Consider the following 16762-nt stretch of genomic DNA (forward strand, 5'->3'; position numbering starts at 1 on the left):
TTGGCAGACAAACTAGGTCTCAAAAACCAAATTCTTAAAAGTTTTTAAAGTTAGAATTCTAAAGTCATTGAGTCGTACTTTATGTCAGTCCAAATTTAGCAAAGCATGAGAAAATCTAATGAAACTTTCACACTTCACTTTTTACAAACTATTTATATTTTAACAAAATCAGTGCAGTATTATAATAACAATTCCCCTATCTGATTCATTTTCATTGACAAATGTGTTAATAATGTTCTGTTTATATTCTGTTAACAATACAGTCATTAATGGTCCATTTTGCTTTGCTGACAGTCTTTTCTTAATATTAGAGATCAACAGGCTGAACAATAATAATAATAAAAAGCATTAGATTAAAACATTTTTGAAGCAGTTGTGTAAAGATACATTGTATTAGGATGGTGTGTCATACTGCAAATGTGAACTATAGAAGCAAAATCATAAAAGTAAAAATGTTTTATATTTTGAGCATTCCAAAACTAACATTACCAGCTCATCAGAACATTGACTCTTATTTTTAGAATCTTTTGATCTGAGAGATTACTTATAATTTTCACCACTTGTTGAATATGAGAATGTTTTTCCAAAGTATTACTTAAAACCTATTTAAATAATAATAATAAAAAAGTGAGTGAAGCTATTTTGGAGCATATGGTTATAGCCACAATAATTTAAGAATTACTTGTTTGAGATTTTTTACTAATTTGTTTTAATAAAATAAAGTTCTCAAAATAAAATTCGGTATCCAGTATAATATTGTATTTGATTAGATAAGGACATATTTTTAGATTGTTGATAACCACCATATCCAGATCTTACCACAGATGAATGCATGATAATTTTAATGTATTCACATTAACTGGAAGGAATGTTTGATTGAGCTCATGTCAGTATTGTATGATGCCTAAGGAAGAAACTGGAGCTCTTAGCTTTTGTTCTGTGTAACTTCTGTTTTTATTTTGTGACAAGTTATATTATCTTATAAAATATCTTCTAGATTGAACAATGTTTGGTGAAATAATGGTAAAAGATTCTTGTAATCAGTGACATTAATTCTTCCTTCAGTTAACACCATTTTCATCCTGCTGGTAAACTAAATTTTAGTCCTTACCACTAAACTGTAGTTACTCAAGTTGATTGTTAACAGTAGGTAGTGGAAGTGGAAAGCTTTTTATACCCAAATTTATCTTTTTAGGTGTAAACTTTTAGAATTTTTACTTATCACTGAATGTAATTGACTGATAATTGTGAAAAGGCTTCTATGTTATCTCTTGTGTCAAGTTTTTACTGCAGCCACTATTAATACCTGAAAAGAGCATAATTCATGGAGTAGTTTATTGGATTAAATTCACAGAAGTAGCAAGTTATGAAAAGCTTTGTTGTTAATAAGTTTGAAGTTGATAAAGAACTACACCTTGAGTTTGTTGTCAAATTAACAGTGACCTTCCAGGCCAATTTTATATTGCAATTACATGAGACTTATGAAATGATTCATGCAGAAGATTGTTTTATTAAAAAAATTATGAAAATGCAGAACAGTAAGCAGTACGACAACTCTAGTTGATACAAAGTTGTGGTGGAAAGGAATGTGTCAGAACTATATTTTGATGTTACTTTGTTTCATAGATAATTATTGCTTTGGGAAAGGGTATGTAGCAAACCTACCTGTTTCAATATATTTATCTATATAGTTTATAGAGATGTGTCCAGATCAGAGAGTTAAATTTCAAGACTCAAAATATCTGTTGTACTTAATGGCATTGGGAAGTAAAAGAATACTGATTGAGTCGGAGATCCAATACCACTCAAAATGAGACCTACAACAAGTTTTACTCTAGCCATGGTAAACAATACAACATCTTGTATGAGGTGAGAAGCTGCAGACACAAAAGTTGGTAGAAAGGCTGTCCATATGTCATAGACTACAGTACCCAACATAACCAAGAAGGATGCCTATCTATAAACAAGTTGTGTGTATACAAAAATATTTCACAGCATGTTCTTTCAACTATCTTGTACTTCAAATGCCTGGAGAATGAAATAGGTATTCAGGCTATTCTTTACAAGATATACCAATAAAGTTATTGGATATTATACATGTGGATTTCTGTGTGATCAGATTGTTGAAATAGGCATTAAGAAATCGTCATTCTCATAAAAGGAGGGAGTGGTGAGCTCATGACATGATAATTTAATGATGGAATCTTTGTATTGGAAACCATGTTACAGGGCTATTGTCAAGATGCTTGACATGAATTGTAACAGCATATTGAAGTTCCAAAACTGTTTCAGTATAACGTATTCAACATCGATACAACTACTTAACAGCTCAGAACTTCTAAAAATATTTTTTTCACTCCATACCAGACACTGACTGGTCAGTCGTACATTCTCATACAAAAGAGGGAGTATCATTAGCATCAATTAATTTTGTAATTCTTATCACACAGAATGAACATTGCTAGCTGCACTTTAAATAGATTTGATAATATTGCCAGTAGGTATTTGGGGTTGTTCCATTATTATAAAAACAGAGAAGCTGTTTAAACTGATTTGGCAACAAGTAAAATGACAACTGATATAAGGTTGTTATGAAATGAAATGTATCAGAACTACATTTTTACATTGGTGGTATGAGGTTTCTAAAATGTATTGCTCTTGGGAAGTGTGTAACAGCTATTTCTAATTTCAAAGTATTCATATATACACCTTGTAAATGTGTGTTCAAATCAGGGATTTGCACATGCTTTGATGCATTCGTTTTTACTTCTCAAAATAAAGATATTGATACTTCTACATTTTGTGCATTCAAAGATTAATGCAGGTACCATAGCTTTGGCCACTCCTAAAGAAATTCAAGAATTGGACATCTCTCTCCTTCTGGAACCAACTCCATGGTTGGAAGACGAAGCTGAATTTGATATCTTGAACCTTGAGAAGTAAGTGTTTATATTTCATGTATTACTTTTTGGTAAATTGGGAACAAGTAACTGCACAGTTTTAATGCATGTAAACTCTGCATTTTTCAATGTGAAGATTTTAATTTTATGAACATAAATTTGTTTTCAATGTTTATTTTTTCACAGACCACCAGAATTACTCCCTGCAAGTGACTTTTTAGTTGTTCAACATCCTTCTGATCGAGGATCTGTAAGTAGTGGGCATGGGTTAACATCTGGTGCTCCGAATTCAGTTGGAGGTTCTTCTTACAATAGCCCTACAGGGCCTGCTCCTCCTCCCATAGGGATACAGACAGGCCGTGGTGCTGCCATGGCAAGTATTTTCTTTTTTATGTTTAGGTCATTGTTCATAAGCAGAAATTGAAAGCTTGATAATTTAACATTCTAATCAATAAACAGTTAAAATTAATATTTCAGTGAAATTATAATGTCTAAAGAAAAATGTGAATAGTTGAACAAGAAATCATTCTATTGAATATATAATTTAATGTGCTAATGAAATTATAATGGTATATAAAAAACATATATAAGTAAAATTCTTACATTCAGTAAAAATCTTCCCTACAATCTTAGTATCAGATTCATGTTTTTGGACTTTTTATTTTTAAAAAAAATCAGTTTTTTTTTATGGTGCAGAATATTTATTCCACACCCTAATGCTTGCAGTCTTAAATGGACCTTGTGTTCAGATAACTTTAAATAGAGGTACATATCTTTGTTGCAAAGTACACAAATTTTGTTGGGTAATTATAAAGTATTTTGCTTTTTTTTTATAATCAGTGATATTAAGCTTGCATTAAAGTTGTAGATATTACCTTAACCCCTTATTACATGTAGAGCACCAATACTGTATATTGTTATAATATTAATTTGTAACTGGACAGTATATTAATATTTTTATTTTTTTAAACCTTAGTTGATATTGTTGTTTTTTGTATAAACAAAATGTGGAGAAATTTACCAATTATTAATAATTTTACAAATTAAATCCACATTCAGAAGCTAGGCTAAAAGTATATTGCATATAAAATTATAATGAATAGTAAAATCTGACCTTGCATATGGCTGTTTTGTTTATCTGTTCTTTTGTGTTTCTTGTCATAGCTACATGTAATTTAATGATGGTTAAGAAATGTAAATACTTTAATATTGTGAATGTTTTTTTGTTTTTTTTTATGAAACAAATGCCAGTAGTTCATAGTTTTCATAAATGACATCAGTCTGTAAATGGTATGTTCACTGCAATTTTCAGAGTATACAAAATCGCAGATATGACAGTGGTAACAAGAGGTACATCTTAGTAAGTAGTGACATTTGCTGGATTGCGGGCTGTAATGTGTGTGGAGCATGGGTTTTGCATGCATGCTGAGCTACTACTTATAAAAACATTCATGATATTAACATTAGATTTTGGGTCTGTAGTTAAATGTTAGCACAGTCCACCAGCAGAATAGTTCTTTGATATTGATGAGTTTCATATGTTTATTCCTAAGATTTCAAATGCTTGAAGTCATTGAAAATTTGATTATAAATACAAAGTTACATTTTGAAGACGCATAATTTGAAGTATCAGGCTGAATACTTTAGTTAGCCACTAACTTTAGTGGCTGAATCAATTTGAATCACTGATCCTTTGAAAGTTCCTAAATTAAATATGTGATTCAATAAAATTAATGGTAGATGACTACAATTCAATATTTTAATTTGTATTAATACTGCAAATGAAATGCTTCATTGTTTTACTTAGATTGCAATAAACTTATTGTAAGTGGTTAAATTATCATTGACTTCTTACCTAAACAAGCTACCTATGTAGACCAGAAACAATAATTAACCTAATAGTGAATTAGAACTAATTAAATATATTTTCTTGGTTATAATAATTAGAATCCATTGATTCAGTAATTTGAGTACCCAAGCTGTTAACAATATTTTTAGCTGTAGTCCCAGTAATATCTCGATTTGGCCAACGTAGTAATTTAAGTTTGTCACAAGTCCATTTACTAAGCTAACAATGCAAAATAATATAAGAAAGTAAGAAAGAATAAAAATAAATATATATTAAACACCTTAACCAATACTGTTAATGAATCTGACATTGATTAATGAATAGAATGACTTAGTTAATAATGTATACAAAACAGTTGCTTTTGGTAAAACAAATATATGCATTTAATAGTATACAAAAAATATTAAGAGGATTATAATTAACAAAGAATGATGTCAGAACATTGTTATAAGCCTGAAATGTTAAAAACTATGTATTTTGCTGATCACGTTTGTACAGTCGAAGCATTTCAACAAATTATTAATTTACAACTGAACAAGAAAATTTGTTTGTTCCTAAATGAAAAACTAACAGTACAAAACTTTATTATGTAACTTACTATAAAGATTTTATGGGAAATATTTTAGACAGTAAACATCTTCATTCATTTGCATTTTTGTAAACTGTCTTGCTTATTACATAGTAAGAACATTATAGCTTTAAATCTTAAACTGTACGATCAGGCTGTGAAAAAGAAAGCCACTATGAAATCACAGTAATCTCCTACAAAACCACTTTACTCTAAACTTTTACTGGGAACCTAAAAAGTATGTATTTGGTTTCATAGGTAATATTACCATGATTTACTACCAAAATATGCTTTTGGTTACTTCAAATAATTTTGATACATTAATTTTTTCAGTAGTTTTTGTAGCTATTAATTAAATTTTTTATTTTTGGAAGTGGTGTTTTTGTTATAGAACTTTGAACGTTTAGGCACCAGAAAGAAAGATATGGAAAGTATAGAAGGTATTAGACTCGTAATGTTTTTCTCATTGGTGAAAAACTATTTTATACAAATAGTTAAATGGATATTTAAGTTGTTTTTTTCAAATGAATGTTCATAATGAGTTTTATGTTTGTTGTTCATTTTTGTTTTACTACTTTGATGAAATAGTTCAAGCAGCTGTATTCAGTGGTGTCACAAAGTGATCTAAAATTAAAACACACTTAGCATAAGAGGAATGTGTGCATTTTATTTCAGCTTCAATTTGGAATTGTACATTAGTACAAATTTAATGTTTTTTTATGTGTTTGGTTCTTTTTATAAATATTTCAAATCTTGAGAAAGTTTAGTAAATTAAAATTTTGTGAAGGTCTAGTCAAGAAATTAACTATAATTGTATATGTTGAGAAAAGAACTATTGAAGTATCCTCAGGAATTAGTATATTCAAGAGATTTTTTTTTAATCCTTCTTATGAACATGGTAGGTTGTTAATCCTATTAGTGTGAAAAACACAATATAAATGACCTATCATCTTCTGGGTGCCTGTTTGTTTCTTTCCATACAAAAATAAACTCAAATTTCTTTTATTCTATTCTTATTTCAAATTTTAATTTGGTTTGGAGAGGTATGAATAATATACCTAAATAAAATTTTGTACATTCAAGATAATTGATTTAATTATTTATATTAAATGTATATTTCTTACACATAGTTATTTATTATTTGTAGTAATAAATTTTTAAAATTGGTTGTAACTATGTACTTCATATAATAGATAGCATTTTACACTCAGTGGAATTAAGTTTGACAGTCTTAAACTTTAAGCCTACTTTTACATCAATTTTAACAGTTCAAAGATAAAAATAATTTCCATTTTTGATATCAAATTTGTCAGTTATAAAATAGTCTAGGCTTGGTTTACAAACTTATAATTAAGAAAATGGTTGTGGAAAGGATGGACTTGTATCACATTCAGTGTTAAATTATGAAACTTCCATTACTGTTTTTATTTATTTAAGTATTGGCATATAATTTACATAATTTAATAACATAATGGAAGTAAATAGTTCTATAAATTTATGCATTTATTTTAATGAATTCAATTTATATATGCTACATGTGTAAAATTTCTGAAAAACTATATATATTCAATTTATATATGCTACATGTATAAAATTTCTGAAATAGAGGTTTATTTAAAGAAATATTTAAGGATTTTTCAAATGATCTGAAGCATTTTTATGCCTCTCATTAGCTCTGCACTTTCTACTTCTTTATTTCATACAGTAATAACAAATTGCATGCACTTTTTGCTCTTTCTATGGTGGGAGGCATTCAGTAAAAAGCATAATGATCCTTACATATTTACATCTTAATTATGGAAGTGTCATAATGTTAATACATATTCCTGAATAGTTTGTATATAAGTGATATGAACTTAGTTTTAAGTATTGGTAGTAAATCTGAATTGTTAAATGTTTTGAGTGGCGAAGGGTTTGTTTTAATTGAACTGGAGTGTGATGACCTTGCTTTAATATCTGAGCTTTGCTATTAACATGGCTCTCCATTTTTTTGTTGAAAAATCACTTGATGTTACTTTTGTCTCCTTTTCCTCTGTCTGCTAACTGGCTTTTACCACTGTCTCCTTCCTTTTCTCGGGTTTGTCTCACTTCAGCTAAAGGGGCACCACTTCCCTGGCAGCTCTAATCCCCAGTTCTGTCAGTTTGTCATTGAAAGGAGTCGTCACTTACTCAAACCGGTGAGTTGCTTGCATGGAGGGGAAGGAAATATAGACAAGATGCATGAGATTTCTAGCTTCTAATACTCTGACTTTAGCTTATTTTTTAAGAAGACATTCATTACATTTACTTGTGAAACACAATATTGATTTTAATCTAAAAATTGTGAATAATGCTAGTACTGACAAGTAACAGTTTCTTAAGCTATAGATAACCTATTTTTCACATTTTTCATTATTCTGTGTTAAACTCTCTCTTTTTTCAGACTTGTATCCATTCAGTTGTCTACAAATATGTGCAGTCTGTAACATAAGATTGAGCCAGAAGATTAATCAGTTCAAAACTATTTGATAATGTATTTGAAAGTAATAAAGTTTACTTGCAAATTTGAATTTTTTAAATATCATGGTATATATTAGTCTTCTCATACATGAAGTAACACTTCCTAGAATTCCTTTTCTAAAGTTTCTTCTGTCTTCAAGAGAAAACATTTTCAATAACATAGCAGTTTATTACTAATAATCATGTTTCCCTTTAGATGCATTACATTTGAAAGAGAAATAATATTCTGTATTGGTTCCTTTGACCTTTTTTTTCTCAGTAAAAATGTTTGACTTTCGTGTGATGAAAGCTAGAAATTATGCTTACCTGGTCTTATTAAATATTTAGTGCACAAAATATTCTTTCCAGAATCTCAAGATTCAAAACTGTATCATACAGTTCTGTAGTAAAGTACTATTTATTGTTTATAGCTTTATTATCATTATTGACTTCTCAGGTGAACAAGTTTGAAGTACATGTGAAAGAGCTTAATAAGTACTGTTTATTTATTAAGCCTTAAATTGGAATATCTAACAGAAGATGAAAATTCAAAACTGTTCTGAGAGAGTGAATTTCTAATATGAGAATGTCTGTTAAGAAAATTAAAAACATTTCTATACTATCAGAAATGAACTTGCAAAATTGTCAGTAATTAGGCTATTCACTGGACCATTCCATTGGAAAATCCAACAGATCTACAAACTCAAAACTGTTCGTAGGAGAAAAAAAGCATTATGTTGTAGTGAATGTTTGAAATTTTGTTTTGTGATAAGTTAATTCTCTGATATTCTTTAACACTTCTTTTGGTTTTTACCTTATGTTGTAGTAAACCTAACTAGACTTTTTTTTGTCACCTTAGAGTGTGCAGAGAGAACGTGAACGTCTACCAGTACCAGCTGAGGTTATGTTTTCTTGTGTTTCTTTTAATTTTGTTCTTTGTACTTGTTTTTTTTTCTGCACTGTTTGCTTTTGTTTTGTGGCTGGATGTTCATTTCTATGGATTGCAGAAAACATAATTCATTAAAATGTTATGTTTGTTTTTTTTCCAAGAACACTTATTGTTTTCTTGGCATGCTTGTTTCATTTATACATGTTTATGACATGGTGATTGAGGTTTTCCTAGTGGACATCTTTAAAAAAAAAATGTTTTGGATAGTTTTAACAAAATTCCTATAGGGCAGTTATTTTTCAAGCATAGTACATAGTCAGTAACAATTTAAGCCAATTGCAATGGAGTTAAGTGTATTATTCTTAATTTTGTACACTACTGACTGACAAATGGAAGATTTAGTAAGCTGAACTGGTGAAAGGATACAGCAATGGGAACATAAAATCCCACAAGTGCATTTAGGTCTGTCATTGTAAATGTAAGCAGAAAAAAAAAATCTTTATCCAACTTTGATATTTTCTGTTAGAAATTGCATGGATTTATTATTTTAATTTTTTTCACATACTGACAAATGTGTACAAAACTATAATATCCATTAGTGTTAAAATAGAGTAATAAGGTATGTGAAACATTTTCAAGTTTTTGTATTAATTTCAAGTTTTTTAACATATGGTAAGTTACTTTTGCTTGCATACTGTTTGAAGTTTAATTCTGGTGCTACTTTATTATTGTTCTCTTTTGTTGTGCCTGTATGAATATAAGTATTAATTTACATAGCATTCATGGCTAATTATATTCAAACAAAATCTGCAGTTCTTTTGGCTAGCCAAATCCTTCTTGGATATTAACAGATAATTTTTAAGATACTTTAAATATCAGGTTTAAGGTTGTTCTTATTTAGAATATTCTGACATTCTTTCTGAACTTTTTAACTCCTTAAGCCTGAGAGGATGCTGCCAGCATCTAACCAAAATCCTAACTTAAATATCACATGACAACAACATCTGATAGCATTTGGGTCTCTTTGGCTAAAAACTAATCCAAATAGACCAGGAATTAATAAGGTTTGGTTATAAATATTAGGACATCATGAAAATAATTTATGGGTTTAAAAGGTTAAAAAATATTAATTTCACTGTGTATTTGTAGTATTTCATGATATATAACAATTTGTTTCATTCTTTCTTTCAATTTTCAATTTAAACTTGCTCCTTAAAGTCCTATGTCTTTTCACAGAGTAAAATGTAAACACTGTATTATAAGATATAAACTTTGTAAACCTAATATAATATTACAATGTACTTTAAATTTTCAGTTTATTGCACATTTTAAGATTATCATGAATATATCTTGTAAAAAAGTTCAATAAAACCTTACTGTACTCTAAATAAGTAAATACACAAACACCCACACAGTCAGTAAGATTTTTCTGATAACTATATCTTTCAAATAATGTTTTGGATATTCTTAGTCAAGTTCGTGCTATGTCTTTTTTTCTTCTTTTTTTTCTTCTTAATGTTGGAAATGAGCAACTTCACATAACATTTTAGTATTTATTTGTTAAATATAAGCACATACCATTGTATCAATAAACACATTTTTACTCAATTTGATATCTTAAAAATACACTGAATTATAGTTATGTCTAAATGTAAATTATAAGAAAAGTAGTTGGCTAATTTGACAGTTTTTCTGAAGAATACTAAAGTTAATTTTAGTCAAAATAATAGTGTTGTTAAAAAATAGATAAATTAATAATACTCTGTTATTAGTCCTTATCATAGTTCTGATTTGTAAATGACTTAAATAAAATTGCACTATGCATAGAGTAATAAGTTAGCATTCATGCAGTTGATAATGTAAATAAATCCTTAACTTTACTATGTGTGTTTTACCATAGCTGGTTGATGAATCATGAGATGGGTGAAAAGCCTTGTCAACATTATATATAACAGATATAGTGTGGCTGACACACTATTGACATTCTGTAAATTTTTATTGAAATAAAATATTTGATTAGAAGTTCACAAATTTTAATTATGGAACATGAAACTTAAGTCAGTGATTAACTCTTATTGGAATATCAAGTTAGATAAAGTTTAACACCATTAGCATTGTTTTGAGTTTGATAAATGTATTAAATTCCATAGTTGAGGTAAGACACTGCTCTTAACTAATGTGCATGTGTTATGAAAACCTTTAGCTCAAGAGACACAGGACAGATGGAGTGAGAAAGATGTGTGCTCACCCTCTACTGCCTCTGTGTAAGTACTAAACACACAGTAATAGAGTAACTGTTTCTTGTAACTGAATAAGTAATAACCAGCTAATTCCATACTATTAAAGAAGCAGTAATCAGGTAATTTTTCTATACCACTGTTAAGTAGAAACTAGATAATCTGACAACTGAACATTTAATGAGGAGGCAATATCTATGGAAAACAGTTCTCTAATTATGTCTGTATATAATAACCCATACCTTTTTGTACTGTTTTTTTCAGGTTGAAAGTAATAATAATTAGCTTGCATTTTCTTTCCACTGTGTGAATACAAGTTATATAAAATGCATTTTCAAGCTGTTATAAGTATATCTGCCATTTAAAACCATAAACCATCACTCTATGTGCTATATTAGTATTTTATTGAAGAGTTTCTGATTTGTTTTCAAAGTTATGTTTTGCTTTTGTAGATCTTTCTGGAGCACAGGATGGGTCTTTACAGATGTGGGAATGGGGTCACCAGCAAGGGGTTTTTTCTCCTCGACCACCAGGAACTTATGCTAAAGTCACAAATGTTCTCTTTAACTTACAGGGAAATAAGGTCAGACACTTATTTTGGTACATTCTGTTTTGTTTTGTTTTATTACATTATTATTTTGTTTTATTTAAAATGAATTTAAAAAATATTTCTACTTCATGTTATAACCATTCTGTTTTGTAGGTACTGATAGCTCACAGTAAAGCATTGTCTTGTGAAGTTACTAAACACCATGAAGTATTATCTACAATTTTTTTTTTTTTCTTAATGTGTTTTAATTGTTCCCTGTAAATGTTGAGATATAATCATCTCTTTAGTGTGGAGAAGAGATCTCTCCAAGTTTCAAAGTGGCATAATGTTAGGAGGGAGACACCCATTTAGCTGGAGCATTGTCATCAAAAAACATTTTTTGACTGGTAATTCAAAGTCACTGTATCCAGTTTCACTGGTTATATTAATATCGGTGAGGAGTTGACTAATTTTATCTATATCATGCATAGGACAATACAAAATCTGTCATGTCACAACAAATAAGCAATTTGAAAACTTCAAATTTCACATATGAACTGGCAAATACAGCTTCATTGGTTCTTCGAGCATAGAATATGTGAATAATGGCTGAAAGTGGTTGTGGTCTGATAAGTGTTATTCATCCTTTTTATTTACTGGTGCTCAGTGTTCATTATTTTATTAGTGTGAATAACATACAGAAAGTATATCTGAACACTGTTACTGTTATCATCAACACCAACATTTCCCATTTTTATTATGAAAGACAAGGATTTCTTCATGAACATAATTGAATATTAAATTTCTGAGTTCCATTCTCTGTGATCATCTTTAGCTGACATTTGTGAACCAGTCATTGACTATCCTCCTCAATGCCTCAGTTACGTTTAATCAAAGCAGATTCCAACATTTTGTTGAATTTGTGTCATATTGATTCCTGGCTTTTACTACAGCGAAGAATGGCCTAACTTAATTCTGAATAGGAGTTGCAGTAAAATGATCAAACAGAATGTGCTAAGAAAGTCCAAGAGAGTACCACAAAATAGGCAAAGTAAGAACTGGTCATTGAAAGTAAAAAAAATAGTGATGCTTATACTAAAGGAAAATCAGGATATTTTTATGAATTTCATTATGGAATTAAGAACGTAAAACCTATATACAATAACATTATGGATTATTAGCTAAGATTTTATGCTATACTAATTGCTACAACATAAACAAAAAGTATCTTAATAAACATTTTTAATGTAAAACACACAAACCTTATGACATGCGCAGTAAAGGATATAAACAAATAATTTTCAGCTTCCCAAGCCTTGCTCCGTTCCTCCCATGTGTCCAAGTGATCAGGCTAAATTCAGTGCTGTATAGTCAATTTATTTTTGCCATTATCTTTGTTGTTGTTCTTAACTACTCTTAGCTAATAGCATGAAATTGAATTGTAAAGCATCTCTAAATGTTAGTGAGACAAAGAAAAAGCACAAAGTTATGACATTAGCTGAAAGAATTATCCTTTAAGTTGCAAAGTCGGATGAATGTAGCATTCAGATTGGAAATATGGCATGAATAGAGAAAATCTATGTATGGGTCAAGTCTTCTCTATAAGTGCTAAGGTTTCTCAAATACCTTGAAGGAATCTGTTCATGGAAAAAACGGAGAAACTATTGAATGTGTGGATCAGCGAAAAAGCACGTAATTTGTATGAATATGTAGTCTCCAATAAGGGTGAAAGTGCTCTCTCTCTCTCGCTTTTGTTAAGGATGGGTAACAGGACATACATCATCAAGGAGCAAAAGATAGCATCTGGGTTTTAAGGCCTTCAAGGGGATAGGTTCACTTTATTGTGGGAATGTGTCAGGTAGCTTTAACTGCAAAGCTGTTAGCATATCACTCTGCACACCCACGTGAAGACTACCTAGCAAAGAAAAACCTCCACTTTAAGGTTCTTCTATTTTTGGATAATGCTCATGACAATGACCCTGACACATGGCAATTCAGATATCCTAATTTGGAGATATTTTTATTTCCCAGTATTTCATCCATATTGCAACCAATAGACCAAGGAGTAATAAAGATATTCAAGTCTTACTGTACTACAATACTATACAATATGCATATTAAGCTGTAGACTCTGTTCAATAATTGAACAAAGTCTTCAAAAGCTTATAACATTAAGGAGTTTTGATATCCCCAAAATTTCATGGTGTGAGGTGAAAGGGTATCATAAATACATTCTGGTGTTATTTTTGGCCTAAAGTTGTGAATGATTTCAAATGGTTGAAGGAAATTGTTGATATTGTGAGACTTACTAAAGAAATTAGAGAAGGGTTTTGACAGTATGAGGAATGAGGAGGTGGATGAGCTGCTTAAATCCCATTAGCAATACCCAATGAATGAAAAACTTAGTGCTGATGTCTCCAGCAACAGTGATTGTGATAAAGATGTTGAAGAGACAGAACTTGCTTAACCTATCCTCACAGCAAAGGCTGTGTCCAATTGCATATGCAAGGCAGATGAGCTTAGACAAGTGGTTGTAGACATGGATCCCATAATGCAAAGAAACATTAAACTAAAAAGAAGGTTTAATGTTAATCTAGCAGCCAACTTGGAAATCGTAAAAGATTTTTGAAGGAAAGCCAAACAGTCAAAAATTACTGAATTTATGAGGTCCAAGTCAGTCACTGTAATGCTATCTAACCCCATCCCTTTGGCTTCTACATTTGCTTCATTGGAGTTTTAGACCAATGGATCATTGGAAAGTTCAGCCTCAAACTAACCTCTCAGCCTCCAAATCTATTATCATCACAAGTCTTTCTCTCATCAATGAAAGGTCTTTGACTTCATCATTCATCTGAAAAAGGTTAAGTATAGGAAGAATTATAGACAAAAGCAAAATAACATGTAAAGACTTTTGATTTAGCTAGACAACCGTGTTTTAACAGCATCTTTCAAAGTTGTATATACGTGATTGGCTTGGTCCAGAGTGTGAATCTAAACATAAGGTATAAGCTGATGTTCTATGTTTATAGATTTTGTAGAAAACTTCATCTTAACGTATTTATACTGAAACAAATATTAGATTTGTCAAGGGGGAACTTTTAATAAAAATGTAAGCTGTATTAAACAGTTATGAAGTGGATACCTGAATTATCAGATTATAAACGCCACTCTAATGTAGATAGGGCAGTCTCTTTGGTTGAATAATATAAAAGCCAAATGAAAACTTGCCTATATTTACAGCAGCCTTTAGACTGCATCAATTCTGTAAATAAATTTAACATGATGTATTCTTGTGTTTTGAACTTTAAAGAACATTGAATTGTGATATCAAGTAAGCTTAATTAGGTTTAACAAGTACTGTAGATGACGACAAAATATATTTGATTATTTTTGAATATTATTGTTAAGTTTATTATATTCAAGCAATATTCATAAATTAAAGTACTTTTTTATTTTAGTTTAACTTTATTATTTATAAATTTATCTTGGTAAAAAAAAATTAAAAATTAGCCTGACTCGTATTATTTTGAAAGATCATAATAATGTCTGAAAGCAGTGAATACTGCAGTTATCAAAAATAATTACATTAATGAAATTAATTAAGTTGAAAAATTCACTGGTCAACATTTAAAAGACATTAAAGTTGTGAGATAAGAGGGAATATTTTTAAGGTTCTTCTAAAAATGTTACAGATGTAGAAAAAAGTTATAGATAAACTAAATTAAATTACATGAAACTCTTAAATTGAAACCAGAAACTATTAGGTTAAGGAATAATTCGTGAGCATTTTTAAATAATTTCATTCAAGCATTACATGCAAGACTACAATACTTCAATGCATGAACACATTACACCCAAAACATTTATTATGATACTTTATTTCATGTAATACCTAGGTATATAGTATGCATTGTTTTAAACGAAATTGCAAGAAATTAAATACGAAAAGCAGATGCTGTCGAAAATGCTCGATTTTGTTCACTTGACAGTCCATTTAATGAGCTGAAAATGAAAGCAAAAATTAAAGACATATGAAAATCAAACACACCATCTATTAGAGCAAAAAATTATCTACCAAATGACATGAAATATTTTGTGAAAGCATTTCATTTATGAATATATTTGTTTAACTTGAAAAAACGCTCGAGAATTATTCCTCAACCCAATATATTGAAAGTTTATGCTAAATTTTATGCAATTTGGTTAAGTATTTTCATTGTACAAAGGGAAAAAAAAATCAAGGGATATTGATGACACTCTTATCAGACTCAAAAGGGTTATATAGGTAGGATTTGTTTGCAACATTATATTAAAGTCAAATACTATTCTTGATGTGTTTTAAATAAACAAAATAATTATTCTGGAATTTGGACATTTACAGTTTGGAGTCACAGATGGAGATGGAAATTTGAGTCTCTGGCAAGTGGGATTAAGCAATGTCACAGCTAAACCTTTTTTTGTAAGTAACTATTTTTCATTGTTTTTTAATGTGAAAGTCCAGTCCAGAGAAAATATTGTCTTTTGTTCATGCTGTTTTTTTGTTTATGGATTGAACAGTTGATGTTAAGTACATTACTTTTCTGAGTCACATTTTTTCTCTTTTATTAGAGTGCCCAGTGTCATAGCAAGCAAGTCAGTGACTTTGCTTTTGTTAGTTCTTCCAGTTTAATTGCCACAGCTGGTCACTCAGCAGAAAACAAGAATATATGTCTGTGGGATACATTACTACCTCAAAGGAAGGCCATGGTATCTGGTTGGTGTTCTACAACTTTATTAAGTTTTTTCTTATAGTTGTTCTAAGTTTTGTTTCTCATTTGGGTAAGGATATTTATATCCTCTTAACATTTAATGGTAATCATAGTCATTCACTTAAAAAAAATTGATAAATAGTTTAAATACATCCAAAAGAATAATCAGTAAGTTGTTAATGACTTAAATCAAGTGTCTCAGATGATATATTTATATTTTTAAACTGAAAATTTTATATCTCAACATGATTTTTAATCTGGAAAGACCAAATAGATATTGGAAGATGAGTCTTTTATGAAACATCTTTTGTAGTTTTCATAGAAAGCTATAAATATTTTGAAACCTTTCTTTTATTTACTTAATTATTGTAAATGATAGGAACATGACAGTGTGGTCATTATCGTAGAAAACCATCTTCATGCAATAGATCATAAACAAAACATTTTCCGCACTAGTACAGCAAAGATGTTTTTAGGAATATCTCATTACTGATGGTTGCTAAGATTATCTGAATAACGTTATTAGATGTATTATATGAAAATACTTGTAATATTATGAGCAGT

The 16762-nt window shown here is 29.6% G+C and overlaps 1 protein-coding gene across 8 annotated transcripts in view; it reads left to right on the forward strand.

Moving 5' to 3' along the window:
• The window catches only part of LOC143249413 (dmX-like protein 2), a 141598-nt gene that overhangs the window by 117973 nt on the left and 6863 nt on the right, over positions 1 to 16762 (forward strand). For 4 of the 8 annotated variants that reach the window (XM_076499220.1, XM_076499221.1, XM_076499225.1 and 1 more), the window contains 8 exons: positions 2815 to 2939; positions 3087 to 3273; positions 7411 to 7494; positions 8655 to 8696; positions 10888 to 10948; positions 11374 to 11504; positions 15832 to 15909; positions 16059 to 16203. In XM_076499220.1, the coding sequence (XP_076355335.1) occupies positions 2815 to 2939; positions 3087 to 3273; positions 7411 to 7494; positions 8655 to 8696; positions 10888 to 10948; positions 11374 to 11504; positions 15832 to 15909; positions 16059 to 16203 (853 nt within the window). The remainder of the gene's footprint in view (positions 1 to 2814; positions 2940 to 3086; positions 3274 to 7410; positions 7495 to 8654; positions 8697 to 10887; positions 10949 to 11373; positions 11505 to 15831; positions 15910 to 16058; positions 16204 to 16762) is intronic. The other 4 variants (XR_013027774.1, XM_076499222.1, XM_076499223.1 and 1 more) reach the window with 4 other exon arrangements.

The sequence above is a fragment of the Tachypleus tridentatus genome, chromosome 4 (assembly GCF_004210375.1).
Source record: "Tachypleus tridentatus isolate NWPU-2018 chromosome 4, ASM421037v1, whole genome shotgun sequence".
NCBI lineage: Eukaryota > Metazoa > Arthropoda > Merostomata > Xiphosura > Limulidae > Tachypleus > Tachypleus tridentatus.